We start from the raw sequence: 25590 nt of genomic DNA on the forward strand, positions 1-25590 counted from the left end.
GGATTGGGCTTCCTGCTTGGTGGGAGGCCTGCTTCTCTCACTTCCACTCCCTCTGCTTCTGTTTCCTCTCTCACTGTCTCTCTCTCTCTCTGTCAAATAAATAAAGAAAATCTTAAAAAAAAAAAACAAAAACCCTCAAGAAAACAAAGGATTGTATACCTTAACTATTTTAACCTAAATTCAGTACCAAGCAAGAAAACACTTGCTTTTTGTTCTTTCCACAGAAAAATCACACAGCCATTCACTTTTTGTCTCTCAAACTCTGTATTTTGGAAATGGCTGAGGATGCATTGACAAGCTTATTTTAGCTTATTTAGAGAGTTGTGTCCATGCCAAAGTCCAACTCTCACTCAGAAGATCATTGAGGACAAGCACATTTAGAGATTAAAATTTTAAACAGGTATCTTTGCCAGCAGAAATGCCTCTGGTAAATAATTTTCTCTGTGACTTTACTAAAAAATTAACATCTCCTGATTCCGGGAGGACTAGCAATACTCTTTCCTTGGCTCTGTTGTAGGAATGATTGATAAGAAACTGGCACTGGCTTAGTGTGAATTAATAAAAGGAAACAGTTTTCTCCCTTTGAATTTATCTCTTTAAAGTCTTCTCTTGAGGATCACCTGTTCACACTCAATGGCCTTTCAGGAGCTCTTGGATCAAGTTGGTGGCCTGGGGAAATTCCAGATCCTTCAGATGGTTTTAATTGTTCCCTTTTTGGTGATGACAGCATGTCAAATGTTTCTGGAGAACTTCACTACCGTCATTCCTGGTCATCGCTGTTGGGTGCACACCCTTGACAATGACACAGTTTCTGATAACGATAGTGGGATCCTTAGCCCTGAGACCCTCCTGAGAATCTTCATCCCACTGGACTCAGACTTGAGGCCAGAGAAATGTCATCGCTTTATCCATCCCCAGTGGCAGCTTCTTCATCTGAATGGAAGTGTCACCAACATGACTGAGCCAGACAAAGAGACCTGTCTAGATGGCTGGGTGTATGACCAAAGCTCCTTCCCCTCCACCATCGTGACTGAGGTAAGAGGCCCCGTTTAACTCTTTTAAGTATACGGTCTGGGTTTTTATTTATTTGTTTGTTTATTTATTAATTCATCGAATGTCTTTTCTTTTTAAAGATTGTATTTATTTATTTGACACAGAGAGAGAGAGAATAAGTGGGGGGAGCAGCAGAGAGAGAGGGTGAAGCAGGCTCCCTGCTGAGCATGAAACTTGAAGCAGGGCTGGATTCCAGGACTTTGGAATCATGACCTGAGCCAAGGGCAGATGCTTAACCACCTGAGCCACCCAGGTGCCCTGGGTGTTTAGAATAACGGGATGAACATGGTTCAAGTCTTGGGTTACTGTGTGGGTACTGTAGCCAGCTCTCTTTCATTCTTCTAGCAAATTTTACTTAACATAGAGTGCAATATTGGTTTTTGGGGTAGAATTCATTGATTCCTCCTTACATACAACACAGTGTTCATCACAAGTGCCCTCCCTAATACCCATCATCCATCAAGCCCACCTCCCTCCCATCTCCCTCCGTCAACCCTGTTTGTTCTTTATAGTTAAGTAACACTTATGCCTTGTTTCCCTCTCTCATTTTTTCTTTTCTCCTTTCCCATATGGTCACCTGTTTTGTTTCTTAAATTCCACATATTACTGAGATCATATGATATTTGCTTTCTTAACTGCCAAACACTGACGTTGAATTTGAGGTCAGTGAAATCAACCAACTAGACATGGATTCCACTAAATGCAGTCTGAATACTAATGATTAGACAAGTAAGTACTTGATATAGTGTGTGAAAAGTTATTATCTGGTCACTTGTTCTCAGCCTAGCCGCAAATTGGAAGTAACTGTATTAATTAAAAAAAAAAAAAATCTCCATGCCCTGGCTCCTTCTCAGAGAAAAAAATCAGAGTTTTTCACTTAAGGTAGGAAATGCAGGCAACAGTATTTTAGAAAATCTCCTCAATGTTTTCAGTGTGTAGCAAAGATTGAGAACCACTGAGGTACGGAATGCTAAGCACATATCAAGATGGGCCCCAATAATACCCCAGAAGATTTAGTTGAGGATTTCTGGAGAAAGTCATGCTTAAATTGAGACTTGGGTGATACATGTAAGTAGATGTAGGAAAGGAAGCCTGGGGAGCATGTCCACTGACGGCTGTTGCAGCAAGTGCACACTGCGGGATTGTAAGCTGCTGTGAAACTACTCGGTGCTGACTTCCTTCTCTTCCAGTGGGACCTAGTATGTAATTATCAGTCACAGAAATCAGTTGTTCAATCCCTATTCATGGCTGGAATGCTGGTGGGAGGCCTCATAGGTGGTCATCTCTCAGACAGGTGAGTGTCTCCAGATCTCACTGCTCTTATTCTATGGTGTTTTCACCAGCTAATGATTAACTCTTTCATAAAGAAGTCTTTATTGGGTTCCAAAATGCAATTTATGCTGTTATGGGTTGCCTTGGTTCCTTAGGAGCTAGAGATGGAAGTGGAGAATTAGAGTCTGTATGATAAATGCCATTTTGTTGTCGTACATATCTTTGTACAGGGTACAACAGTGACATCTCCATAAAACCTATGGGCATTTTAGAACAGTATTTATCAGAAGATACCATAATACTTCATTTACAAAGATGAGAAGGAGTTACCTATGGGCAGGGAGAGAAAGGTACTCTAAGACAGGGGGTTCAGCTTGTCTAAAGACATGGATACGGAGAACAGCATTGGAAGCTTCAGCAGGGCTTCTCTGTTAATTCCCTACTGGACCCAGGGAGTTAAGTGCTTATAAGTTTTCAGACTGATCATCATGGCATTGTTGTCCAACTGTAATTAATAGACATTGATATAAAACATAATGAGGTGGCATTGAAGTTACATTAAGAAATAATTGTGGCTAAATCTGGCTGCTTGATTTTTGTTAAAAAATAAAGGGGGGGTATTCAGGCTTTTTAGAGATAAATTTTTGCAACCATATGAAGTAATTAGTCTAAAGACTTTGCATGTCATGATTTGTGTTGTGAGAAGTTTGGGGTGTCCTGCACCTGGCAGTGCCCATCGTGAAGTGGCAGCCAACCATGGAATGCATAGACTCAGGTCTTCCTTGGAGGAAATGGAGATTTAGAGTATCCCTTATTGTCTATTAGAAAAACTTAATTTAATCTTTCAAGTGAAAATTGAGATCTCTGAGTATATCACCCTAAATGTAATTCATAAAAGATATCAGGGTCAAAGTGTTGATATTGACTAATGTTTTGACAGAGTCCTTTTTGATGATTCATCATAAAATGCTGATTGATGAGTTTATATGAGCTTATATAGGGTAGTTTATATTAATTCATATAGGGTAGTATATGTGTATGTGTCTATGGGGATGGGGGAGAAGAAGGTGGATATGACAGGATAGGAGAGTAGAAAATTTGGTGAAGAAGACCGAGCCTTATAGCTAAGCTACAGATTTTGAATTGAACATAAATAAAAAGCTTCTGAACCATGGTCTTGGCACCAAAAGTATAGGCAATGAAAGCAAAAATAGACAAGTGAGATTACATCAGACTAAGAAGCTTCTGAACGACAATGGAAACAATCAACAACATGAAAAGAAAATCTACAGAATGGGAAAAATATTTGCAATCCATATATTTGATAAAGGATTAATATTCAGAATATAAAGGAAACCAATATAATCAAGAGCAAAACCAAAAACAAAATGAATAACTAGATTAAAAAATATGGAGAGGAGAAGGGAGTTAGGGGAAATTGGAGGGGGAGATAAACCATGAGAGACTGTGGGCTCTGAGGAACAAACTGAGGGTTTTGGAGGGGAGCTTGGGTGAGCCTGGTGGTAGGTATTGTGGAGGGCACGTATTGCATGGAGCACTGGGTGTGGTGGCCTAAACAATGAATTCTGGAACACTGAGAAGAAATTAAAAAAATTAATAAAAATGTAAGAAAATAGGCAAAGAAACTAAACAGATATTTCTCCAAAGAAGACACAGAAATGGGCAACAGGCTTATGAAATGGTGTTTAATATTTCTGACCATCAGGGAAATGGAAATCAAAACTACAAAGAAATATAACCTTACAGCAGTTTGAATGGTTATTATATCCAAAAACTTGTGTGAAGACCAATGTCAAGAAGATTTCTCTCTCTCTCTCTTTTTTTTTTTTTCCTCTTTTAACTAGGAGTTTAATGGTTTCAGGTCTAATTCTTTTTTTTTTTTTTTGAATAGAGAAGACAATTCACAGCATTTATTCAAGTTAATTCATTTCATTCAATAATCTGTCATAGTGTTGCTGTCACCATTCATATTACTGTCATTACTGTTTCTCTTTCAAGAGGACCATGCTTTTAAAAACTCTGTTGGATTTCCATGATGTTTAACTCGATGGTTAAAATTTTTTTTCTTGGGGCACCTGGGTGTCTCAGTTGGTTAAGCTCAGGTCTAATTTTTAAGTCTTTAATCCATTTTGAGTTAATTTTTGTAAGTGCGATAGATGGGGGTCAAATTACATTTCTGCGTGTAATTTTCCATTTTAGCCAGTACATTATTGAAGAGAACATCTTGTTTCCATTTTGTATTATTGGATCCTTTATCAAATATTAGTTGACCATAGTACTGAATTTTTAGATTAGCTTTAACAATTTTTTGGTTGAGTATTTAGGATTTTCACTATATAAGATTGTATCACCTGCAACAGAGGCAATTTAATTCTTTGTTTCCAATCTTATGTCTTTTATTTATTTTTTCTTGCCTAATTGCTCTTGCTAGGACTTCCGGTGCTATGCTGAATAGAAGTGCTATAAGTGGGCACCCTTATCTTTTCCTGAACTTAGAAGAGAATCTTTCAGCCCTTTACTGAGTAGAATGTTAGCTACAGGCTGTCATATATAGCTTTTATTTATTTCACAGATTTTGGTATGTTGTGTTACCATTTTTATTTGTTTCAAGATTTTATTTATTTCTCATTTGATTTCTTCTTTGACTCATTGGTTTTCCAGTTGTTTAATTTCCATATATTTGCAAATTTTCCAACTTTCCCCCTGTATTTCTAGTTTTATCCCCTTGTGGTTGCAAAAGATGCTTGATATAATTTTAATTTTCTTAAATTTTCTTGACCTAACATATAATCTGTCTTGGAGAATGTTTCATGTGCACTTGACGAAAATGTGTATTTTGCTGTTGTTGGGTGAATGTTCTATGTGTGTTTATAATGATCATTTTTTCTAAAATACAGTTGAAGTCCAATGTTCCCTTATTGATTTGCAGTCTGGATGATTTATTTATTGCTGAGAACGGAGCTACAATTTTTGTGGTTTTTTTTGCTTCTACCTTCAGACCTGTTAGAATTTGCTTAATATATTTGAGTGCTCTTATGTTAGGTGCATATTTACTTATGATTGATATATCTTGTTGATGAATTGACCCCTTATATAATAACCCTCTTTGTCTCTCTTTTTTAAATTGGGGAATTCAGTCCATTTGTATTTAGAGTAATTATTGATAGATAAGTCTCATTAATTCCATCTTATTCATTATTTCATGGCTGTTTTGTACGTCCCTTATTCTTTTCTTCCTCTTTTGCTGTCTTCCTTTTGAAAGATCATTTTCCTTAGTGGCATACTTTGGTTCTCTTCCCTTTATCCTTTGTGAATCTAATGTAGTTTTTCGTTTGTGGCTACTATGAGGCTTACAAAAAATATAGATATAACAGTTTATTTTATAGGTATAAAATAAATGAATGAAATAAAAACAAACCTTAAGTTCATTCACATATAAAATCTCTACCCTGGGGAGGAGTCAAGATGGCGGAGAAGTAGCAAGCTGAGACTGCTTCAGCTAGCCGGAGATCAGCTAGATAGCTTATCTAAAGATTGCAAACACCTGAAAATCCATCGGCAGATCGAAGAGAAGAAGAACAGCAATTCTGGAAACAGAAAAACAACCACTTTCTGAAAGGTAGGACCGGCGGAGAAGTGAATCCAAAGCGACGGGAAGATAGACCCTGGGGGGAGGGGCCGGCTCCCGGCAAGCGGCAGAGCAACCGCGCACAAAATCAGGACTTTTAAAAGTCTGTTCCGCTGAGGGACATCACTCCAGAGGCTAAACCGGGGCGAAGCCCACGCGGGGTCAGCGTGGCCTCAGGTCCCGCAGGGTCACAGAAGGATCGGGGGTGTCTGAGTGTCGCAGAGCTTGCGGGTATTGGAACGGGAAAGCCGGCTACAGAGACAGAGCCGACAGTAAGCTCGCAGCTCCGTGTTACCTTGAACCGGTCGCAGGCTCGGTGAGCTCGGAGCGCGGCCGGAGGTCAGGCAGATGGGAGTAACTGGGCGCTGTTCTCTGAGGGCGCACTGAGGAGTGGGGCCCTGGGCTCTCGGCTCCTCCGGGCCAGAGACCAGGAGGCCGCCATTTGTATTCCCGTCCTCTGGAACTCTACGGAAAGCGCTCAGGGAACAAAAGCTCCTGAAAGCAAACCCGAGCGGATTACTCACCCCGGCCCCGGGTAAGGGCGGTGTAATTCCGCCTGGGGCAAAGACACTTGAGAATCACTACAACAGGCCCCTCCCCCAGAAGATCAACAAGAAATCCAGCCGAGACCAAGTTCACCTACCAAGGAGTGCGGTTTCAATACCAAGGAGAGCAGCAGAATTCCAGAGGAGGATAAAGCCAAGCACGGAACTCATGGCTTTTTTCCTGTGATTTTTTTTAGTCTTGCAGTTAATTTAATTTTTTCTTTTTCATTTTTTTTTTTTTTCTCGCCTTCGGGTAAAATTTTTTTTTTTAACTGTTACCTTTTTCTTTTTTAACGATTTTTTACTAGTTTATCTAATATATATATATATTTTTTACATTTTTCTTAGTTGTTTTGTTTTTTTAAAAATATTCTTTTCTTTTCTTTTCTTTTCTTTTTTTTTCTTTTTTCTTTCTTCCTTTTTGAACCTCTTTTTATCCCCTTTCTCCCCACTCACGATTTTGGATCTCTTCTAATTTGGTTAAAGCATATTTTCCTGGGGTTGTTGCCACCCTTTTAGTATTTTACTTGCCCCTTCATTTACTCTTATCTGGACAAAATGACAAGACGTAAAAATTCAACACAAAAAAAAGAACAAGAGGCAGTACCGAAGGCTAGGGACCTAATCAATACAGACCGGTAATATGTCAGATCTAGAGTTCAGAATGACAATTCTCAAGGTTCTAGCCTGGCTCGAAAAAGGCATGGAAGATATTAGAGAAACCCTCTCGAGAGATATAAAAGCCCTTTCTGGAGAAATAAAAGAACTAAAATCTAACCAAGGTGAAATCAAAAAAGCTATTAATGAGGTGCAATCAAAAATGGAGGCTCTAACTGCTAGGATAAATGAGGCAGAAGAAAGAATTAGTGATATAGAAGACCAAATGACAGAGAATAAAGAAGCTGAGCAAAAGAGGGACAAACAGCTACTGGACCACGAGGGGAGAATTCGAGAGATAAGTGACACCATAAGACGAAACAACATTAGAATAATTGGGATTCCAGAAGAAGAAGAAAGTGAGAGGGGAGCAGAAGGTATACTGGAGAGAATTATTGGGGAGAATTTCCCCAATATGGCAAAGGGAATGAGCATCAAAATTCAGGAGGTTCAGAGAATGCCCCTCAAAATCAATAAGAATAGGCCCACACCCCATCACCTAATAGTAAAATTTACAAGTCTCAATGACAAAGAGAAAATCCTGAAAGCAGCCCGGGAAAAGAAGTCTGTAACATACAATGGTAAAAATATTAGATTGGCAGCTGACTTATCCACAGAGACCTGGCAGGCCAGAAAGAGCTGGCATGATATTTTCAGAGCACTAAACGAGAAAAACATGCAGCCCAGAATACTATATCCAGCTAGGCTATCATTGAAAATAGAAGGAGAGATTAAAAGCTTCCAGGACAAACAACAACTGAAAGAATTTGCAAATACCAAACCAGCTCTACAGGAAATCTTGAAAGGGGTCCTCTAAGCAAAGAGAGAGCCTACAAGTGGTAGATCAGAAAGGAACAGAGACCATATACAGTAACAGTCACCTTACAGGCAATACAATGGCACTAAATTCATATCTCTCAATAGTTACCCTGAATGTGAATGGGCTAAATGCCCCTGTCAAAAGACACAGGGTATCAGAATGGATAAAAAAACAAAACCCATCTATATGTTGCCTCCAAGAAACACATTTTAAGCCCGAAGACACCTCCAGATTTAAAGTGAGGGGGTGGAAAAGAATTTACCATGCTAATGGACATCAGAAGAAAGCAGGAGTGGCAATCCTTATATCAGATCAATTAGATTTTAAGCCAAAGACTATAATAAGAGATGAGGAAGGACACTATATCATACTCAAAGGGTCTGTCCAACAAGAAGATTTAACAATTTTAAATATCTATGCCCCCAATGTGGGAGCAGCCAACTATATAAACCAATTAATAACAAAATCAAAGAAACACATCAACAACAATACAATAATAGTAGGGGACTTTAACACTCCCCTCACTGAAATGGACAGGTCATCCAAGCAAAAGATCAGCAAGGAAATAAAGGCCTTAAACGACACACTGGACCAGATGGACATCACAGATATATTCAGAACATTTCATCCCAAAGCAACAGAATACACATTCTTCTCTAGTGCACATGGAACTTTCTCCAGAATAGATCACATCCTCGGTCCTAAATCAGGACTCAACCGGTATCAAAAGATTGGGATCATTCCCTGCATATTTTCAGACCACAATGCTCTAAAGCTAGAACTCAACCACAAAAGGAAGTTTGGAAAGAACCCAGATACATGGAGACTAAACAGCATCCTTCTAAAGAATGAATGGGTCAACCGGGAAATTAAAGAAGAATTGAAAAAAATCATGGAAACAAATGATAATGAAAATACAACGGTTCAAAATCTGTGGGACACAACAAAGGCAGTCCTGAGAGGAAAATATATAGCGGTACAAGCCTTTCTCAAGAAACAAGAAAGGTCTCAGGTACACAACCTAACCCTACACCTAAAGGAGCTGGAGAAAGAACAAGAAAGAAACCCTAAGCCCAGCAGGAGAAGAGAAATCATAAAGATCAGAGCAGAAATCAATGAAATAGAAACCAAAAAAACAATAGAACAAATCAACGAAACTAGGAGCTGGTTCTTTGAAAGAATTAATAAAATTGATAAACCCCTGGCCCGACTTATCAAAAAGAAAAGAGAAAGGACCCAAATAAATAAAATCATGAATGAAAGAGGAGAGATCACAACTAACACCAAAGAAATACAAACTATTATAAGAACATACTATGAGCAACTCTACGGCAATAAATTTGACAATCTGGAAGAAATGGATGCATTCCTAGAAACATATAAACTACCACAACTGAACCAGGAAGAAATAGAAAGCCTGAACAGACCCATAACCAGTAAGGAGATTGAAACAGTCATTAAAAATCTCCAAACAAACAAAAGCCCAGGGCCAGACGGCTTCCCGGGGGAATTCTACCAAACATTTAAAGAAGAACTAATTCCTATTCTCCTGAAACTGTTCCAAAAAATAGAAATGGAAGGAAAACTTCCAAACTCATTTTATGAGGCCAGCATCACCTTGATCCCAAAACCAGACAAGGATCCCACCAAAAAAGAGAGCTATAGACTGATATCCTTGATGAACACAGATGCGAAAATACTCAACAAAATACTAGCCAATAGGATTCAACAGTACATTAAAAAGATTATTCACCACGACCAAGTGGGATTTATTCCAGGGCTGCAAGGTTGGTTCAACATCCGCAAATCAGTCAATGTGATACAACACATCAATAAAAGAAAGAACAAGAACCATATGATACTCTCAATAGATGCTGAAAAAGCATTTGACAAAGTACAACATCCCTTCCTGATCAAAACTCTTCAAAGTGTAGGGATAGAGGGCACATACCTCAATATCATCAAAGCCATCTATGAAAAACCCACCGCAAATATCATTCTCAATGGAGAAAAACTGAAAGCTTTTCCGCTAAGGTCAGGAACACGGCAGGGATGTCCATTATCACCACTGCTATTCAACATCGTACTAGAGGTCCTAGCCTCAGCAATCAGACAACAAAAGGAAATTAAAGGCATCCAAATCGGCAAAGAAGAAGTCAAATTATCACTCTTCGCAGATGATATGATACTATATGTGGAAAACCCAAAAGACTCCACTCCAAAACTGCTAGAACTTATACAGGAATTCAGTAAAGTGTCAGGATATAAAATCAATGCACAGAAATCAGTTGCATTTCTCTACACCAACAGCAAGACAGAAGAAAGAGATATTAAGGAGTCAATCCCATTTACAATTGCATCCAAAACCATAAGATACCTAGGAATAAACCTAACCAAAGAGACACAGAATCTATACTCAGAAAACTATAAAGTACTCATGAAAGAAATTGAGGAAGACACAAAGAAATGGAAAAATGTTCCATGCTCCTGGATTGGAAGAATAAATATTGTGAAAATGTCTATGCTACCTAAAGCAATCTACACATTTAATGCAATTCCTATCAAAGTACCATCCATCTTTTTCAAAGAAATGGAACAAATAATTCTAAAATTTATATGGAACCAGAAAAGACCTCGAATAGCCAAAGGGATATTGAAAAAGAAAGCCAACGTTGGTGGCATCACAATTCCGGACTTCAAGCTCTATTACAAAGCTGTCATCATCAAGACAGCATGGTACTGGCACAAAAACAGACACATAGATCAATGGAACAGAATAGAGAGCCCAGAAATAGACCCTCAAATCTATGGTCAACTAATCTTCGACAAAGCAGGAAAGAATGTCCAATGGAAAAAAGACAGCCTTTTCAATAAATGGTGCTGGGAAAATTGGACAGCCACATGCAGAAAAATGAAATTGGACCATTTCCTTACACCACACACAAAAATAGACTCAAAATGGATGAAGGATCTCAATGTACGAAAGGAATCCATCAAAATCCTTGATGAGAACACGGGCAGCAACCTCTTCGACCTCTGCCGCAGCAACATCTTCCTAGGAACAACGTAAAAGGCAAGGGAAGCAAGGGAAAAAATGAACTACTGGGATTTCATCAAGATCAAAAGCTTTTGCACAGCAAAGGAAACAGTTAACAAAATCAAAAGACAACTGACAGAATGGGAGAAGATATTTGCAAACGACATATCAGATAAAGGACTAGTGTCCAGAATCTATAAAGAACTTAGCAAACTCAACACCCAAAGAACAAATAATCCAATCAAGAAATGGGCAGAAGACATGAACAGACATTTCTGCAAAGAAGACATCCAGATGGCGAACAGACACATGAAAAAGTGCTCCATATCACTCGGCATCAGGGAAATACAAATCAAAACCACAATGAGATATCACCTCACACCAGTCAGAATGGCTAAAATCAACAAGTCAGGAAATGACAGATGCTGGCGAGGATGCGGAGAAAGGGGAACCCTCCTACACTGTTGGTGGGAATGCAAGCTGGTGCAGCCACTCTGGAAAACAGCATGGAGGTTCCTCAAAATGTTGAAAATAGAACTGCCCTATGACCCAGCAATTGCACTATTGGGTATTTACCCTAAAGATACAAATGTAGTGATCCAAAGGGACACATGCACCCGAATGTTTATAGCAGCAATGTCCACAATAGCCAAACTATGGAAAGAACCTAGATGTCCATCAACAGATGAATGGATCAAGAAGATGTGGTATATATACACAATGGAATACTATGCAGCCATCAAAAGAAATGAAATCTTGCCATTTGCAACAACATGGATGGAACTAGAGCGTATCATGCTTAGCGAAATAAGTCAAGCAGAGAAAGACAACTATCATATGATCTCCCTGATATGAGGAAGTGGTGATGCAACATGGAGGCTTAAGTGGGTAGAAGAAGAATAAATGAAACAAGCTGGGATTGGGAGGGAGACAAACCATAAGTGACTCTTAATCTCACAAAACAAACTGAGGGTTGCCGGGGGGAGGGGGTTTGGGAGAAGGGGGTGGGATTATGGACATTGGGGAGGGTATGTGATTTGGTGAGTGCTGTGAAGTGTGTAAACCTGGTGATTCACAGACCTGTACCCCTGGGGATAAAAATATATGTTTATAAAAAATAAAAAATTAAAAAAAAAACCACATATAATGTATGCATACCTATAAAGCAAAAGTGTAGGGACATAGATAGGAAAGAAAAGCACCAACTTCAATATCATGGGATGTCTGGGAGGGAGGAAATACGGACGGAAGGATGACAATGCTTAAGTTGAATTTTGTACTATTTGGTTTCTAGAGAAAAAAAGAAATTAACAAATGGGCAAAATGTTTCCACTTGTTAAATCTGGATGAAGTGTTCTTGGGCCTGTGCTAGTACCTACTACCTAACACTTTTAAATGTGCATTTAACATTTTTAATATTAAAAAAAAATTAGACTAGAAAAAAAAATAAAATCTCTACCCTTTTACTTCCTCTTATTTATGTTTTTGTTATGTTAAGTGTTCTTATAAAAAATAAAATATAAAATGGTGAAAGAAACCTTTTGCAGTTAATATGTATGGCATAGGTTGTAATGATGATTTCACAGTCTATACTTAATTCCAAACTCAAGTTGTAAACATTAATTATGTACAGGTTTCGTATGTTAAAACAGAAAAGCAAAAAAATTAAATAATATATGGGTACTAGGTCTGGTTTTTGATCTGGAGTGCCATTGTTTCTAAGTCCTCTTAGGTGAAAGAACAAGGACCTGCAAGTGTGTATTCTAACCCATATATATAAATGTGCATAAATACTTCTATGTGTAATCATCTGTATGTATATTAAGATACACATGAGTTCATACTAATGTTTCCAACTCTAATCTATCACTATAATGACCATTCTAGTCTCCTTCCCTTGCTTATCTGTGAATTCCCTCCCCCAAAGTGAAAAATCTGTGTTCTACCAACCACCATCCACATAGTCATTTGTTCAATTCCACATGTGCATCAGCATCAGAATTGTTAACCTGTATCTTTCTTGGGAAACAACTTCATCAATTAGATTGTAGGGCTTATGTGTAGGTTCTTTAGTTTTATATATTTTAGGCATGTCAAATATCATTTAGAATTTTGCCTGCTATTGAAGTTGGCATCAATTCAAACCATATTTTTAAAATTTGGGATGTTAAATGTCATTCCATGGTAACCACAAAGAACATATCTCATAATAGACACAAAAGGAAACAAAAGAGACTTGAGGGGACACCTGGGTGGCTCAGTTGGTTAAGCCACTGCCTTCGGCTTGGGTCATGGTCCTGGGGTCTTGGGATGGAGTCCTGCATCGGGGGTTCTTGCTCAGCGAGGAGCCTACTTCTCTCTCTGCCTCTGCCTCCATTTGCTCTCTCTCTCTCTGACAAATAAATAAATAAATAAAATCTTTAAAAAAGAAAGAGACTTGAAATGGTACATAGAAAAAATCAAGTAAACATAAATGAAGGCAGTAATGGAAGAAATGAATAATGAAAAAGATAAAAGACATACAGAAAACAGCAAAATAGCAGAAGTAGTTCCTTGTCAAAAACTAATTTAAATATGAATAGATACAATCCTTCTAACAAAAGGCAGAGATTAGTACAATGCATAAACAAAACATGATCCAGCCATAATAAAACATGGTGCAACCATATGCCGTGTACGAGAGACTCGTTTTAGATCTGTAGACACAAATAGATTCAAAATGTAAGAATGCAAAGAGATGTTCCTTGGAGGGCATGTATTGCATGGAGCACTGGGTGTGGTGCATAAACAATGAATTCTGGAACAAAGGAAAAAAAAACAGTAATCAAAAGAGAGCTGGGTTGGCTATAATAAAAGACAAAATAGACTAAATAAAAAATTGTTACAAGAGACAAGGATGTTATATATTGATACAAGAGTCAGTTCATCAAGAAGCTGTAACAATCATAACCACATATGCATGAAAGAAAAATGTTCTCTAACATATGTTTCAATCATTGGCATAATTGAAGAGCAAACTAATTGTCTAGTAGTAGTTGAAATCTTCAATGCCTCACATTGGTGGTTGTTGTTGTTGTTGTTTTTTTACTTTATTTTTTATTTGTTTGTCCACTATTTATTTATTTATTACAAATTATGCAGACTTTAAAATGAATGCAATTTTTATGAATGCTGCTTGATGAGTTTTGACAAATGCATAAACAAGTGTAACCACCAGTTCAACCAGCCATGATGGAAATATGGAAATTTCTATCAACCCAGATGGAACAGTTGAACATTTTTTAGGCAATTCGCATCCCTAAACACTATGCTAATTTATATCAGCATAGAATTTTATCTGTTCTAAGACCTCATAAAACAGTATTTTTTGTGTGTTTGGCTTCCTTAGCTGAACTAAAAAATTGAGATTCCTACATTTGGTTGGATTTCATTTCAGTTCTTTCTTTTCTTTTCTTTTTAACTTCTGAACTTCAGCTAAAAGCATTCTCTTTCAGGACATAAGTGTTCATTTTTCTTGGATAAATGTCTAAGAGCAGAATTGTTGCTTTACAGTCTATTTTTAACTTTATAAAAATACCTGATTTCCAAAGTGGTTGCTTCATTTGTAACTTACACTGAAAAATTATGAAATTTTAGTTATTCTGTTTCTTTAAGAATATTTGATAATGAGATTTCAGTGTTTATTAATACTAGTGGCTGTAAAGTGGTATTTCATTGTTTGAATTTGCTACTTTCCAATATCTAGCAAAGGCAATCTCTTTTAAATGTGCTTGTTGGTTATTATTTTGTCTTACTTTGTGAAGTCATAAGTGTTTTGCTCTTTTGGTTTGTTATCTTTTTATTGATCTATAGAAGCTATCAATATATTTTGATAAAGTCTATCAGAGGTATTTAGGGAAATATTTTTTCTCAATCTGGCTTATAGATTTTTCTTTTTTAAAAAATGATTTCTTTGGGGTGCCTGAGTGGCTCAGTGGGTTAAGTTGCTGCCTTCGGCTCACATCATGATCTCAGGGTCCTGGGATCGAGTCCCGCATCAGGCTCTCTGCTCAGCAGGGAGCCTGCTTCCCTCTCTCTCTCTCTCTGGCTGCCTCTCTATCTACTTGTGATTTCTCTCTGTCAAATAAATAAATAAAATATTTAAGAAAAAAAATGATTTGTTTGGAAGAGCAGTTGTATTTAGTTATAATATAGTCTAGTCTATTATTTTTTCTTTTATTCTTAGTCATTTTTTGTCTTATTTAAAAAATTTGTTTATCACAGGGTTACATAATATTTTCCTATACTTTATTTCTTATACTTTAACTTTTACTTGTGTATGATATCAGGTAGAAGGTTGAGGGTTTTGTTGTTGTTGTTTGTTTGTTTTTCTTTCACTCTTTTTCCAGCATCTTGTGTTGAAACTTTTTTTCCTTTCCAGGTACTTGTCTTGATACCTTTGTCAAAAATTAAGAAAGTTTGGGCAAATAAAATGTGGATTAGTTTGCAAATTATTTGTTCAGACTAATTGTATTTATTTGGTTTATTGCTGTTAAATATAATTTTCTTTTACTTTAAAGATTTTTAGTAATATTTCCACTTTCATTTCTAATCTTGGAAGTCTTTATTTTTTCTCTTCTATTCTTTATCATTCTTCCTGGTTTTTTTTCAAATTAACAAAATTATTAACATATAATGTATTATTTTTTGAGGGTTACAGGTCTGTGATTCATCAATCTTACACAACACACAGAGCTCACCACAAGACATACTTTCCCCAGTGTCCATCACCTAACTACCACATACCGTTTCCCCACTCCCCACCAACAACACTCAATTTGTTTCCTATGATTAAGAGTCTTTTACCGTTTGTCTTCCTCTCTGGCTTCATCTTGTTTCATTTTCTCTTCTCTTCCCCTATGATCCTCTGCCTTGTTTCTCAAATTCCACATATCAGTGAGATCATATGATAATTGTCTTTCTGTGATTGAGTTATTTCACTTAGCATAAACCCTCCAGTTCCACCCATGTTGTTGTAAAGGGCAAGATTTCATTTTTTATGGCTGTGTAATATTCCATTGTACATATATACCACATCTTTATCCATACATCTGCCGATGGACATCTGGGCTCTTCCCATAGTTTGGCTATTGTGGACATTGCTGCTATAAACATTGGGGTGCGGTTACCCCTTCGGATCACTACATTTGTATCTTTGGAATAAATGCCCAGTAGTGCAATTGCTAGGTCATCAGGTGTCGCTCTCGGCCCGCAAGAACGACCCGCAGACGAGGTGAGTGGCAAACTTCTTTTATTACTAATGCTAATGTACTAATGCTAATGGCGGCCGCGCCGCACCAAGCACTTACAGCAGTATTTATCCACGAAGTTCACCCGTTCTCGCCCCCCTATTTGGCCAATCATAACGCCGTGCACGCAGTGTCCTTGTGGACCCTTATGTAACCATACAGGGCTCTATTGTTCTCTAGCGGTGATCATGCATTTATCTCTTGGCTCCTGGTGCTGTGTGCGTCAGCCACGAGCGCACCCACATCCTCCTAAACCAATCATTCTCAGTTCCTCAATCTTTCAGGCACTCCCGTCTACGTGACTCCTTGCATCTGCTGGATGGCTCCCCACAGCTCCCCCTTTTTTATTGTTTATATGGCAGGGATCGTGCCTGTCTTAGGTTGCCAATCCTCAGCACACATGCTTACCCGTCATCGGGTACTCCCCCTAGCTGAGGAGCCCCTGTCTTAGGTTGCTATGGTGAGGGATCAGTCTTACCCGTCTTTGGCTACCGATCCAGCGTACTAAGCCATATTTGGGGGGGGAGGTGCTAGCCTCCAGAGCCATCATAGCTTGAACCAAAACTTGTTGCTGCCGTTGCTGCCGTCGTGCAACTCTACAGATGCATCTTAGTAGGAGCACTTGAGCCAGAATCATCAACATAATCAGGGCTCCTATGCCTGCCCAGTTTTTGAGGAATGAGACTGATTGTTATAACATACTAACCAAATCGCCGACGGAGCCAAGAGATACTTGGATACTTGGGTGGCGTTCAAGGTGACATTTTGAGCCCACCGCGGTTGATTAGCTGATGGTTACGTATGATGGCTCTTAACTTATAAACTTCTGCGAGTATAATTTTAACCGCACAAGGCAAGAGGCACATGAAAAGAACAATTACCACTAGCACTCCTATAATTGTTCCTACAACATACCATGCGTGCGTCAGGGAAGGGAAGTGAGAAAACAAGGACAATGTCCGCGTGGGTTTTGTATACACCTAACAGTCCATTAATCTAATTTTGTGTTGCAAGGGCTTCAGCTACCCTCCCGGTGACATTGTTGAGTGTTGCTGCAGTCAAAGTCTCATTTATGTCGAAGCAGCACCGGCAGGTTGTCGGGGTTCACCTGTACTGGCATCGGGATATACGTCGGTATCTTGGCTATTACTGCCGAGTCTCCCACCGTGGCATTCCAACATTCTGATAGCAGACAATTCTGGGACTCACAAGAGAGACTAGATGACTTGTTAATAGTAGAAGCATTAAAAACTATGAAGAGAAAGGGAGCTCTAACACAGACGGGCATTGGTGAGTAACTTATGTGCTTAAGTAACATTTGTTTCAAATCGAGAGCTTACGTGATCTTAAAACCGCTCTGGCCAGGTTGGCCCAATCCTCAGGAGTGAGGTAAAGTGTTCCCAGCGACTCCACAAGGGAGACAGTGAAAGCTGCCTGGGGTCCATAGGCGCTGACTGCCTCCTTAAGCTGATTTACCAATTTGAAATCTAGTGGCTGGTGGTACCTCTGCTGATTCTGATCTTCTAACACTGGAAAAAAGCCTTTTCCCGGGCCAAGGACCTCTCTCCAATTTTCCGCGGTACAGCCCGAACAATAGCATGTCTTGGCGCAGCTGGGCCTATAAGGCGGGGGCCACTCATGGGGTAGCGCTGTGGGGCTGGAATGCGGAAGCGGTGTAACTTCCGTTTTTAATTTCGACTGCGCCACAACTGTAGCTTCCGCCCCTGTCTTCAGCTGCGCCATTACTTCTCCCTGCATTCTTAACTCTCCTAACACCTTTTGCAATTCCGCCTTCTTTTCCTCAAGTTGCTGCCTCGCGGTCTCCAAGTCTGTCTGGAGACCGGGAGATTCCCTTTTCTTGTTACTTGCCTCTATCTTTCCTATCTCCTGTAACTCGCGTTCGGACATCCCTTCTGAGCTTTCGCTTTCGGATTCAGAATCTCGGGAGGAGCCCTTACGGGACTCTCCCTTCATTTGCTCAAGGACTTTCCCTCCCTGTAGTACTGCTCGCTGCAGGGGCTCTCGGGGGGATTGTAAACATACCTTCACCAGGGACCACACAGCTAGAGTCCCTGGGGATGTAGAGGGGCAGCGTTTTAAGTCCTCACCCAGGTTTTCCCATTGTGGCACATTTAGGAGCCCTTCTTCTATAAACCAGGGGGCAATCTCTTTTACTTCTTTTAAAAAAGCCCTCGCTGTTTTTGCCTTTAAGGGGGTACCGTTCGTCTTGAGGACATCTTTTAAGGAGTCCTCCAAGCGAGCAAGATCGTTCCCCATTCAGATCAACTAAAAATCAAATTACAGGACACCCAAAATAACTTACAGATTAATAGAATGGCACAACAAGATGCTTCAGAAAACCATGCAAGAATTAGAACTGGTTAGTAAGGATGCCTAGCAAATCACACTGATGAATATAGAAATAGCTGATTATGAGCGTTTGATGAAAGAACTGAATCAAAAGTTAGCTAATAAAAACAGCAAAATTGTTCCCCATACCGAGGAAACTTCCCTTATTGTCTCCGTAGAACTTCACAAACTCCTAACGTCTTATCGTCTACGGGGAACTTCTTATCGTCCCTGAAGAACTTCACAAACTCCTAACGTCTTATTGTCTTCAGGGAACTTCCCTGTCAATAGACAGAAATAGGTGCACTCTTTACCTTATCGTTGCTCTTACCTCGATCCTCGTTCTGCGTCTGGAGATAGGGATCCCGGGTTTCGGCACCAGATGTCGTTCTCGGCCCGCAAGAACGACCCGCAGACGAGGTGAGTGGCAAACTTCTTTTATTACTAATGCTAATGTACTAATGCTAATGGAGGCCACGCCACACCAAGCACTTACAGCAGTATTTATCTACGAAGTTCACCCGTTCTCGCCCCCCTATTTGGCCAATCATAACGCCGTGCACGCAGTGTCCTTGTGGACCCTTATGTAACCATACAGGACTCTATTGTTCTCTAGCGGTGATCATGCGTTTATCTCTTGGCTCCTGGTGCTGTGTGCGTCAGCCACGAGCGCACCCACATCCTCCTAAACCAATCATTCTCAGTTCCTCAATCTTTCAGGCACTCCCGTCTACGTGACTCCTTGCATCTGCTGGATGGCTCCCCACAATCAGGTAGCTCTATTTTCAATGTTTTGAGAAACCTCCATATGGTTTTCCATAGTCAATGCCTCAGTTTTAATAATGGAGTAACATCTAGACAGAAGAACAGTAAGGAGTTAGAGGACTTGAGCAGAAACTAGCATGGCCGACCGACATGCAGAACTCTCTACCTGACAATAGCAGAATATACACACTTTTCAAGGGTACACAGAACATTATTTCGACTAGACTGCATTATAAGGTGCAAAACCAGGAATCAATAGACTTCAAAAGATCAAAATTATATAAAATATCTTCTCTGATTATAAGAGAGTGAAACCAGAAGTCAATAGCAGAAGCAAAACTGGAAAATTCAAATTCATAGAAATTAAACAGCACACTTAAAGACAACTAATGTGTCAAAGAAGAAATCACAAAGGGGTTTAGAAAATACTCAGATCAATTTAATAAAAATGTCAACATACCAAAATTTATGGGATGTAGTGAAGACAGTGCTCAGTGGGACATTCATAGCTATAAATACCTACATTAAAAGAGGGAAAAGAAGTGTAATGATGTCAGCAAGAGGACAGAATAGGAGGTCCCTAGGTTTATCCCCATATCGCAACAATGATTTAGCCATCATCCAAAGACAAAAACGCCTTTGTTGGAACCTTAGGATTCAGGTCAGATTTTCAAAACTCAGTAGAGGTTAAGATTGAGAAGAGCAGACTTGAGAAGCATTCTAGTAACAGGCCCACTGATTGTGGTCTTAGCTGTGGACCAGAAAGGAACCTGACCCTTGCAGATCCAGTTCCAACCCAATTTTTCTGTGACTTTGCCACAAGCCACATCCACTAAGTGATCCAGGAAGTGCCATGCTCATTGGTGACCTTGATTACAGACCTACTGGACTCAGACCTTACCGCAGGTCTTGAAGTGGTCCTGTGACACTGCACACCAAGGATCAGGGCAGTCTTGCCAGTCCAGGGGCCTGGCAGGAGCCACACCAACTTATACCGCCAGTAAAAGGCCCACTAAATGGGTATCATCATGGACCCCACAGCAGCCACATCACCCAGCTCCAGCCTCACCCAACCATGATTTCAGAGGCAGTCCCAACAGTCTGGGGACTCAAAACCAATCTATAAAGTCAAGAAGTGTCTGCTCCTTCAATGAAGAGAAACCAATGCAAGGCTATACAATCATGAAGAATCAGGGATACATGATACCATCAAAAGAAACTAATAAAGCCCCAATAACTGTCCCTAAAGAAATCGAAATCCTTCAACTTTTTGAGAAAGAATTCAAAATAATTATCTTAAAGAAGCTCAGAGAAATACAAGAGAGCACTGATGGACAACTAAATGAAATTAGGAAAACAGTACACGGACAAAATGAGAAGTGTAATAAAGAAACAAAAGAAAAAACATTAAAAAAGAACCAAATAGAAATCCTGGAACTGAAGAATCCAGTGACTGAAGTGAAAAATTCAACAGAGAGCTTCAACATCAGACTCGATCATGCAGAAGGAAAAATAAGTGAACTTCAGGAGAGGTCTTTTGAAATTATCCAGTTAGAGGAACAGAAAGAAAAAAAAGTTGAAAAAGAGTTCAGAAAGCATATGAGACTTATGGGACAAAATCCAGTGAGACAATGTGTGCCTTATGGTTGTCCTAGAAGGAGAAGAGAGAGAGAAAAGGACAGAAGAATGCTTATTTAAAGAAATAATGGCTAAGAACTCCTCAAATCTAGAGGAAGAAATGGACATCTTGATTTATGAATCCCCAAAGTTCCCAAATAGGTAGAACCCAAAAAGGGTCAATGGCAAGTCCAGTAGAACTGAATAATCAAATAATCACAAGTTAAAGAGAGAGTTTGTAAAGCAGCAAGAAGAAAGTGATTTGTCAAAAACAAGGGAATTGCCAGAGGACAATCAGTAGACTTCTCAGAAACCCTACAGTCCAACAGAGAGTGGAATTATATATTCAAAATATTGAAAGAAAAACCTGCCAACCAGGGCACCTTAGTGGCTCAGTGGGTTAAAGCCTCTGTCTTTGGCTTGCGTCATGATCCCGGGGTCCTGGGATGGAGCCCTACATCGGGCTCTCTGCTCAGCATGGAGCCTGCTTCCTTCTCTCTCTTCCTACCCCTCTGCCTACTTGTGATCTCTGTCTGTCAAATAAATAAATAAAATCTTTAAAAAAAAACCCTGCCAACCAAGGACACTTTATCTGGCAAAACTGTCTCTTTGTACCATATGATTTCATTCATATGTGGAATTTAGGACACAAAACAAAGGAACAAAGGGAAAAAAGAGATATAAGAAAAGAGATATAAGAAATAAGATATAAGATATAAGAAACAGACCCTTATCTACAGAGAACAAACTGATGGTTACCAGAATGGAGGTGGGCAGGGGCTTGGGAGAAATCCGTTATGGGGATCAAGGAGTACACTTGTCCTAATGAACCCTGACTAATGTGTAGAATTGATGAATCACTATATTGTATACCTGAAACTCACGTAACAAGTATAAGTAACACAAGTAAGTATACTGGAATTTAAAAGGCTAAAAATGAATGAATGAATGAATAAGATGAGATGAAAAACAAATAAAACCTGAAAAAAAAAAGAATGAAAGAGAAATAAAGACTTTCCTAGATAAACAATCACTGAGGGAATGCATCACCACTAGAACTGCCTAACAAGAAGTGCTGAAGGGATTTCTTCAAGTTGAAACAATGTGGCACTAAACAACAGCATGAAAGTTTATAAAAGTGTGTGTGTGTGTGTGTGTGTGTGTGTGTGTGTGGAATGGGGGTGTATGTGTGAAGTCATAAAGGTGACATAGGAAGACCCTGGAGTCAACCCCCATGGAACACACCAAAGAGCACCTAAATGTAGAACAGCCCTCCTGAGGATGAACTGAACTGAAGGCCACTGAACATCTTCTGCACAACAGAAGACAGAACAGCAAAGAGAACATCCAGAGAGATAGCAACATGGTGACCAAGGGAACCTCCATCCCCACGCTATGAGGGATAGTGCTGAAGGACTGGGAACAGCTTCCTCTGTCCTTGGGCACAGAAAAAAAAAAAAGCAACTAATATCACACTGTACGGTAACATACTGGAATTTAAAGAAAAGAATTGAGAAAAAAAAAGTGCAGCTAGCATAAGTAAAGACAGCACTAGAATTTCACCAGCCAGATGGAGGAGGAGCTGCAGGAACACTCTCCAGGTCAGAGGGACTGGCTGATGCTCCCTGTCTATTTTAAAAGCCCAGACCAGTGCAGGGCCTGAATGCCATAACTGGATTGCTGCCTCAGAGATCCCTGGGTCCACAACCTCACACCAGCCCTGGTCGAGCTGGGACACAGAAAAAAAGCTGTAGATTTTTGGTTTTTGGTTTTTTCCCTTCTTTTCTTTTTTCTTTTATCCTACCCCTCCTTCTCCTTCTTCCTTAAAGCCATGGTTTAAAAAAGCAAATATGCTGAGTGAAATAAGTCAAGCAGAGAAAGTCAATTATCATATGGTTTCTTACTTACTTGTGGAGCATAAGGAATAACACGGAGAACATTAGGAGATGGAGAGGAAAAGTGAATTGGGGGAAATTGGAGGGGGAGACAAAGCATGAGAGATTGTGGACTCTGAGAAACAAACAGAGGGTTTTGGAGGGGAGAGGGTTGGGGATGGGGGAGCCTGGTTGTGGGTATTAAGGAGGGCACATTTACATGGGGCACTGGGTGTGGTGCATAAAAAACGAATCTTTGAACACTGAAAAAATAAAATTAAATTTAAAAATTTAATAAAAATTTTAAATAAAATCATATTTTTCTAATTAAAAAAAGCAACTAGCATATCAAAGAGCTAGCCTAGAATTTTGCCAAACAGGGTGGAGGGGAGCTCTTCGAATGCTCTCCAGGTGTGTGGAGCTAATGGACTCTGTCCACACTTCCCCTCTAACATGAAAGCCCAGATCAGAGCACAGCCTGGGTGCCCTAACTGGCATGCCACCTTAGTGAAACCTGGATCCCTAGCCCACACCAGCTCCAGGCATCCCACCAAGGCAGTCACAGGGCAGTGTACACTGGGACACTCCTGGTTAATGTTCACTACAACCCTAGTCTTTATGCTGAGGGGACAAGGGGGCAAAGTGCCCCAGAACACTCCAGAACCACCTGATTTGTTTTAGTTGGCTTGCATCTGCTTTAGCTTTAGCTGTTTTGACAGCTACATGGAAAGCCCCAGGACCCCCAGCGCATATCAGCCACAGGTCCAGGAAGCCAGCAAAAGTCACCCGCCACACACAATCTACACTGGGGACAATCATACACAAGGTTGTTCCTTCAAGTTTAGGAGAAGTCACTCTTCTGCCAGATTTATAAAAACAAACAGAGAAAGTCAAGCAAAATAGGGAGACAGAAAAATATGCTCTAAAAGAAAAAAAAACATCAGAAAAAGAACAAAATTAAATGGAGATAAGCAATATGCTTGATAAAGAATTTAAAGTAATGATAGTAAAGATACAGACTGGAGAGAAGAGTGGAAGAACTCATTGATACTTCCAATAAAGAGATAGAAAATACAAAAAAGGACCAGTGTGGAGGGTATTATGCTGAGCAAAATAAGTCAACCAGAGAAAGACAATTACTACAGTTCCATGTATATGTGGAATATAAGAAACAGGGTAGAGGACAATAGGGGAAGGGAGGAAAACAGAATGGGAAGTCATCAGGGAGGGAGAAAAACCGTGGGAGACTCTTAGCTCTTGGAAACAAACTGGGGGTTGCTGGAGTGGAGGTGGGTGGGGGAATGGGGTAATTGGGTGATGGGCATTAAGGAGGGCACCTGATACGATGAGCACTAGGTGTTACACAAAACTGATAAATTATTGAACACTACATCTAAAACTAATGGTGTACTATAAGCTGGTTAACTGAATTTAAATTTTTATTTATTTATTTATTTATTATTTTTTATAAACATATATTTTTATCCCCAGGGGTACAGGTCTGTGAATCACCAGGTTTACACACTTCACAGCACTCACCAAAGCACATACCCTCCCCAATGTCCATAATCCCACCCCCTTCTCCCAAACCCCCTCCCCCCAGCAACCCTCAGTTTGTTTTGTGAGATTAAGAGTCACTTATGGTTTGTCTCCCTCCCAATCCCATCTTGTTTCATTTATTCTTCTCGTACCCACTTAAGCCCCCATGTTGCATCACCACTTCCTCATATCAGGGAGATCATATGATAGTTGTCTTTCTCTGCTTGACTTATTTCGCTAAGCATGATACGCTCTAGTTCCATCCATGTTGTCGCAAATGGCAAGATTTCATTTCTTTTGATGGCTGCATAGTATTCCATTGTGTATATATACCACATCTTCTTGATCCGTTCATCTGTTGATAGACATCTAGGTTCTTTCCATAGTTTGGCTATTGTGGACATTGCTGCTATAAACATTCGGGTGCACGTGCCCCTTTGGATCACTACGTTTGTATCTTTAGGGTAAATACCCAATAGTGCAATTGCTGGGTCATAGGGCAGTTCTATTTTCAACATTTTGAGGAACCTCCATGCTGTTTTCCAGAGTGGCTGCACCAGCTTGCATTCCCACCAACAGTGTAGGAGGGTTCCCCTTTCTCCGCATCCTCGCCAGCATCTGTCATTTCCTGACTTGTTAATTTTAGCCATTCTGACTGGTGTGAGGTGATATCTCATTGTGGTTTTGATTTGTATTTCCCTGATGCCGAGTGATATGGAGCACTTTTTCATGTGTCTGTTGGCCATCTGGATGTCTTCTTTGCAGAAATGTCTGTTCATGTCCTCTGCCCATTTCTTGATTGGATTATTTGTTCTTTGGGTGTTGAGTTTGCTAAGTTCTTTATAGATTCTGGACACTAGTCCTTTATCTGATATGTCGTTTAAATTTAAAAAAGAATTAGAGTTGAAGAATACAACTGAAATAAAAAACACAGGAGAGGAAATCAACAGTAGATTAGTGGATGCAGAAGAACATATCAGTGATCTGGAAGACAGGGTAATGGGAAGCTCCCAAGCTGAACAGCAAAAGGGGAAAATAATTTTTTAAAAATGAAGATAGGTCAGGTCACCTGGGTGGCTCAGTCAGTTAAGCATCTGACTCGATTTTGGCTAAGGTCATGATCTC

The 25590-nt window shown here is 39.7% G+C and overlaps 2 protein-coding genes across 8 annotated transcripts in view; one reads left to right on the forward strand and one right to left on the reverse strand.

The window, feature by feature from the left end:
- Positions 1-497: 497 nt before the first annotated feature.
- The window catches only part of SLC22A10 (solute carrier family 22 member 10), a 39041-nt gene continuing 13948 nt past the window's right edge, over positions 498-25590 (forward strand). For all 7 annotated transcript variants that reach the window (XM_059145045.1, XM_059145057.1, XM_059145024.1 and 4 more), the window contains exons 1-2: positions 498-1035; positions 2244-2347. In XM_059145045.1, the coding sequence (XP_059001028.1) occupies positions 634-1035; positions 2244-2347 (506 nt within the window). In that variant the 5' untranslated portion in view covers positions 498-633. The remainder of the gene's footprint in view (positions 1036-2243; positions 2348-25590) is intronic.
- Positions 16658-18991, reverse strand: LOC131814329 (uncharacterized). Its single transcript, XM_059145091.1, has 2 exons — positions 18978-18991; positions 16658-18607 (listed from the first exon to the last, which is right to left on the reverse strand). The coding sequence occupies exon 2, from the start codon at positions 18596-18598 to the stop codon at positions 17645-17647; it is 954 nt and encodes a 317-aa protein (XP_059001074.1). The 5' UTR covers positions 18599-18607; positions 18978-18991; the 3' UTR covers positions 16658-17644.

The sequence above is a fragment of the Mustela lutreola genome, chromosome 1 (genome assembly GCF_030435805.1).
Source record: "Mustela lutreola isolate mMusLut2 chromosome 1, mMusLut2.pri, whole genome shotgun sequence".
NCBI lineage: Eukaryota > Metazoa > Chordata > Mammalia > Carnivora > Mustelidae > Mustela > Mustela lutreola.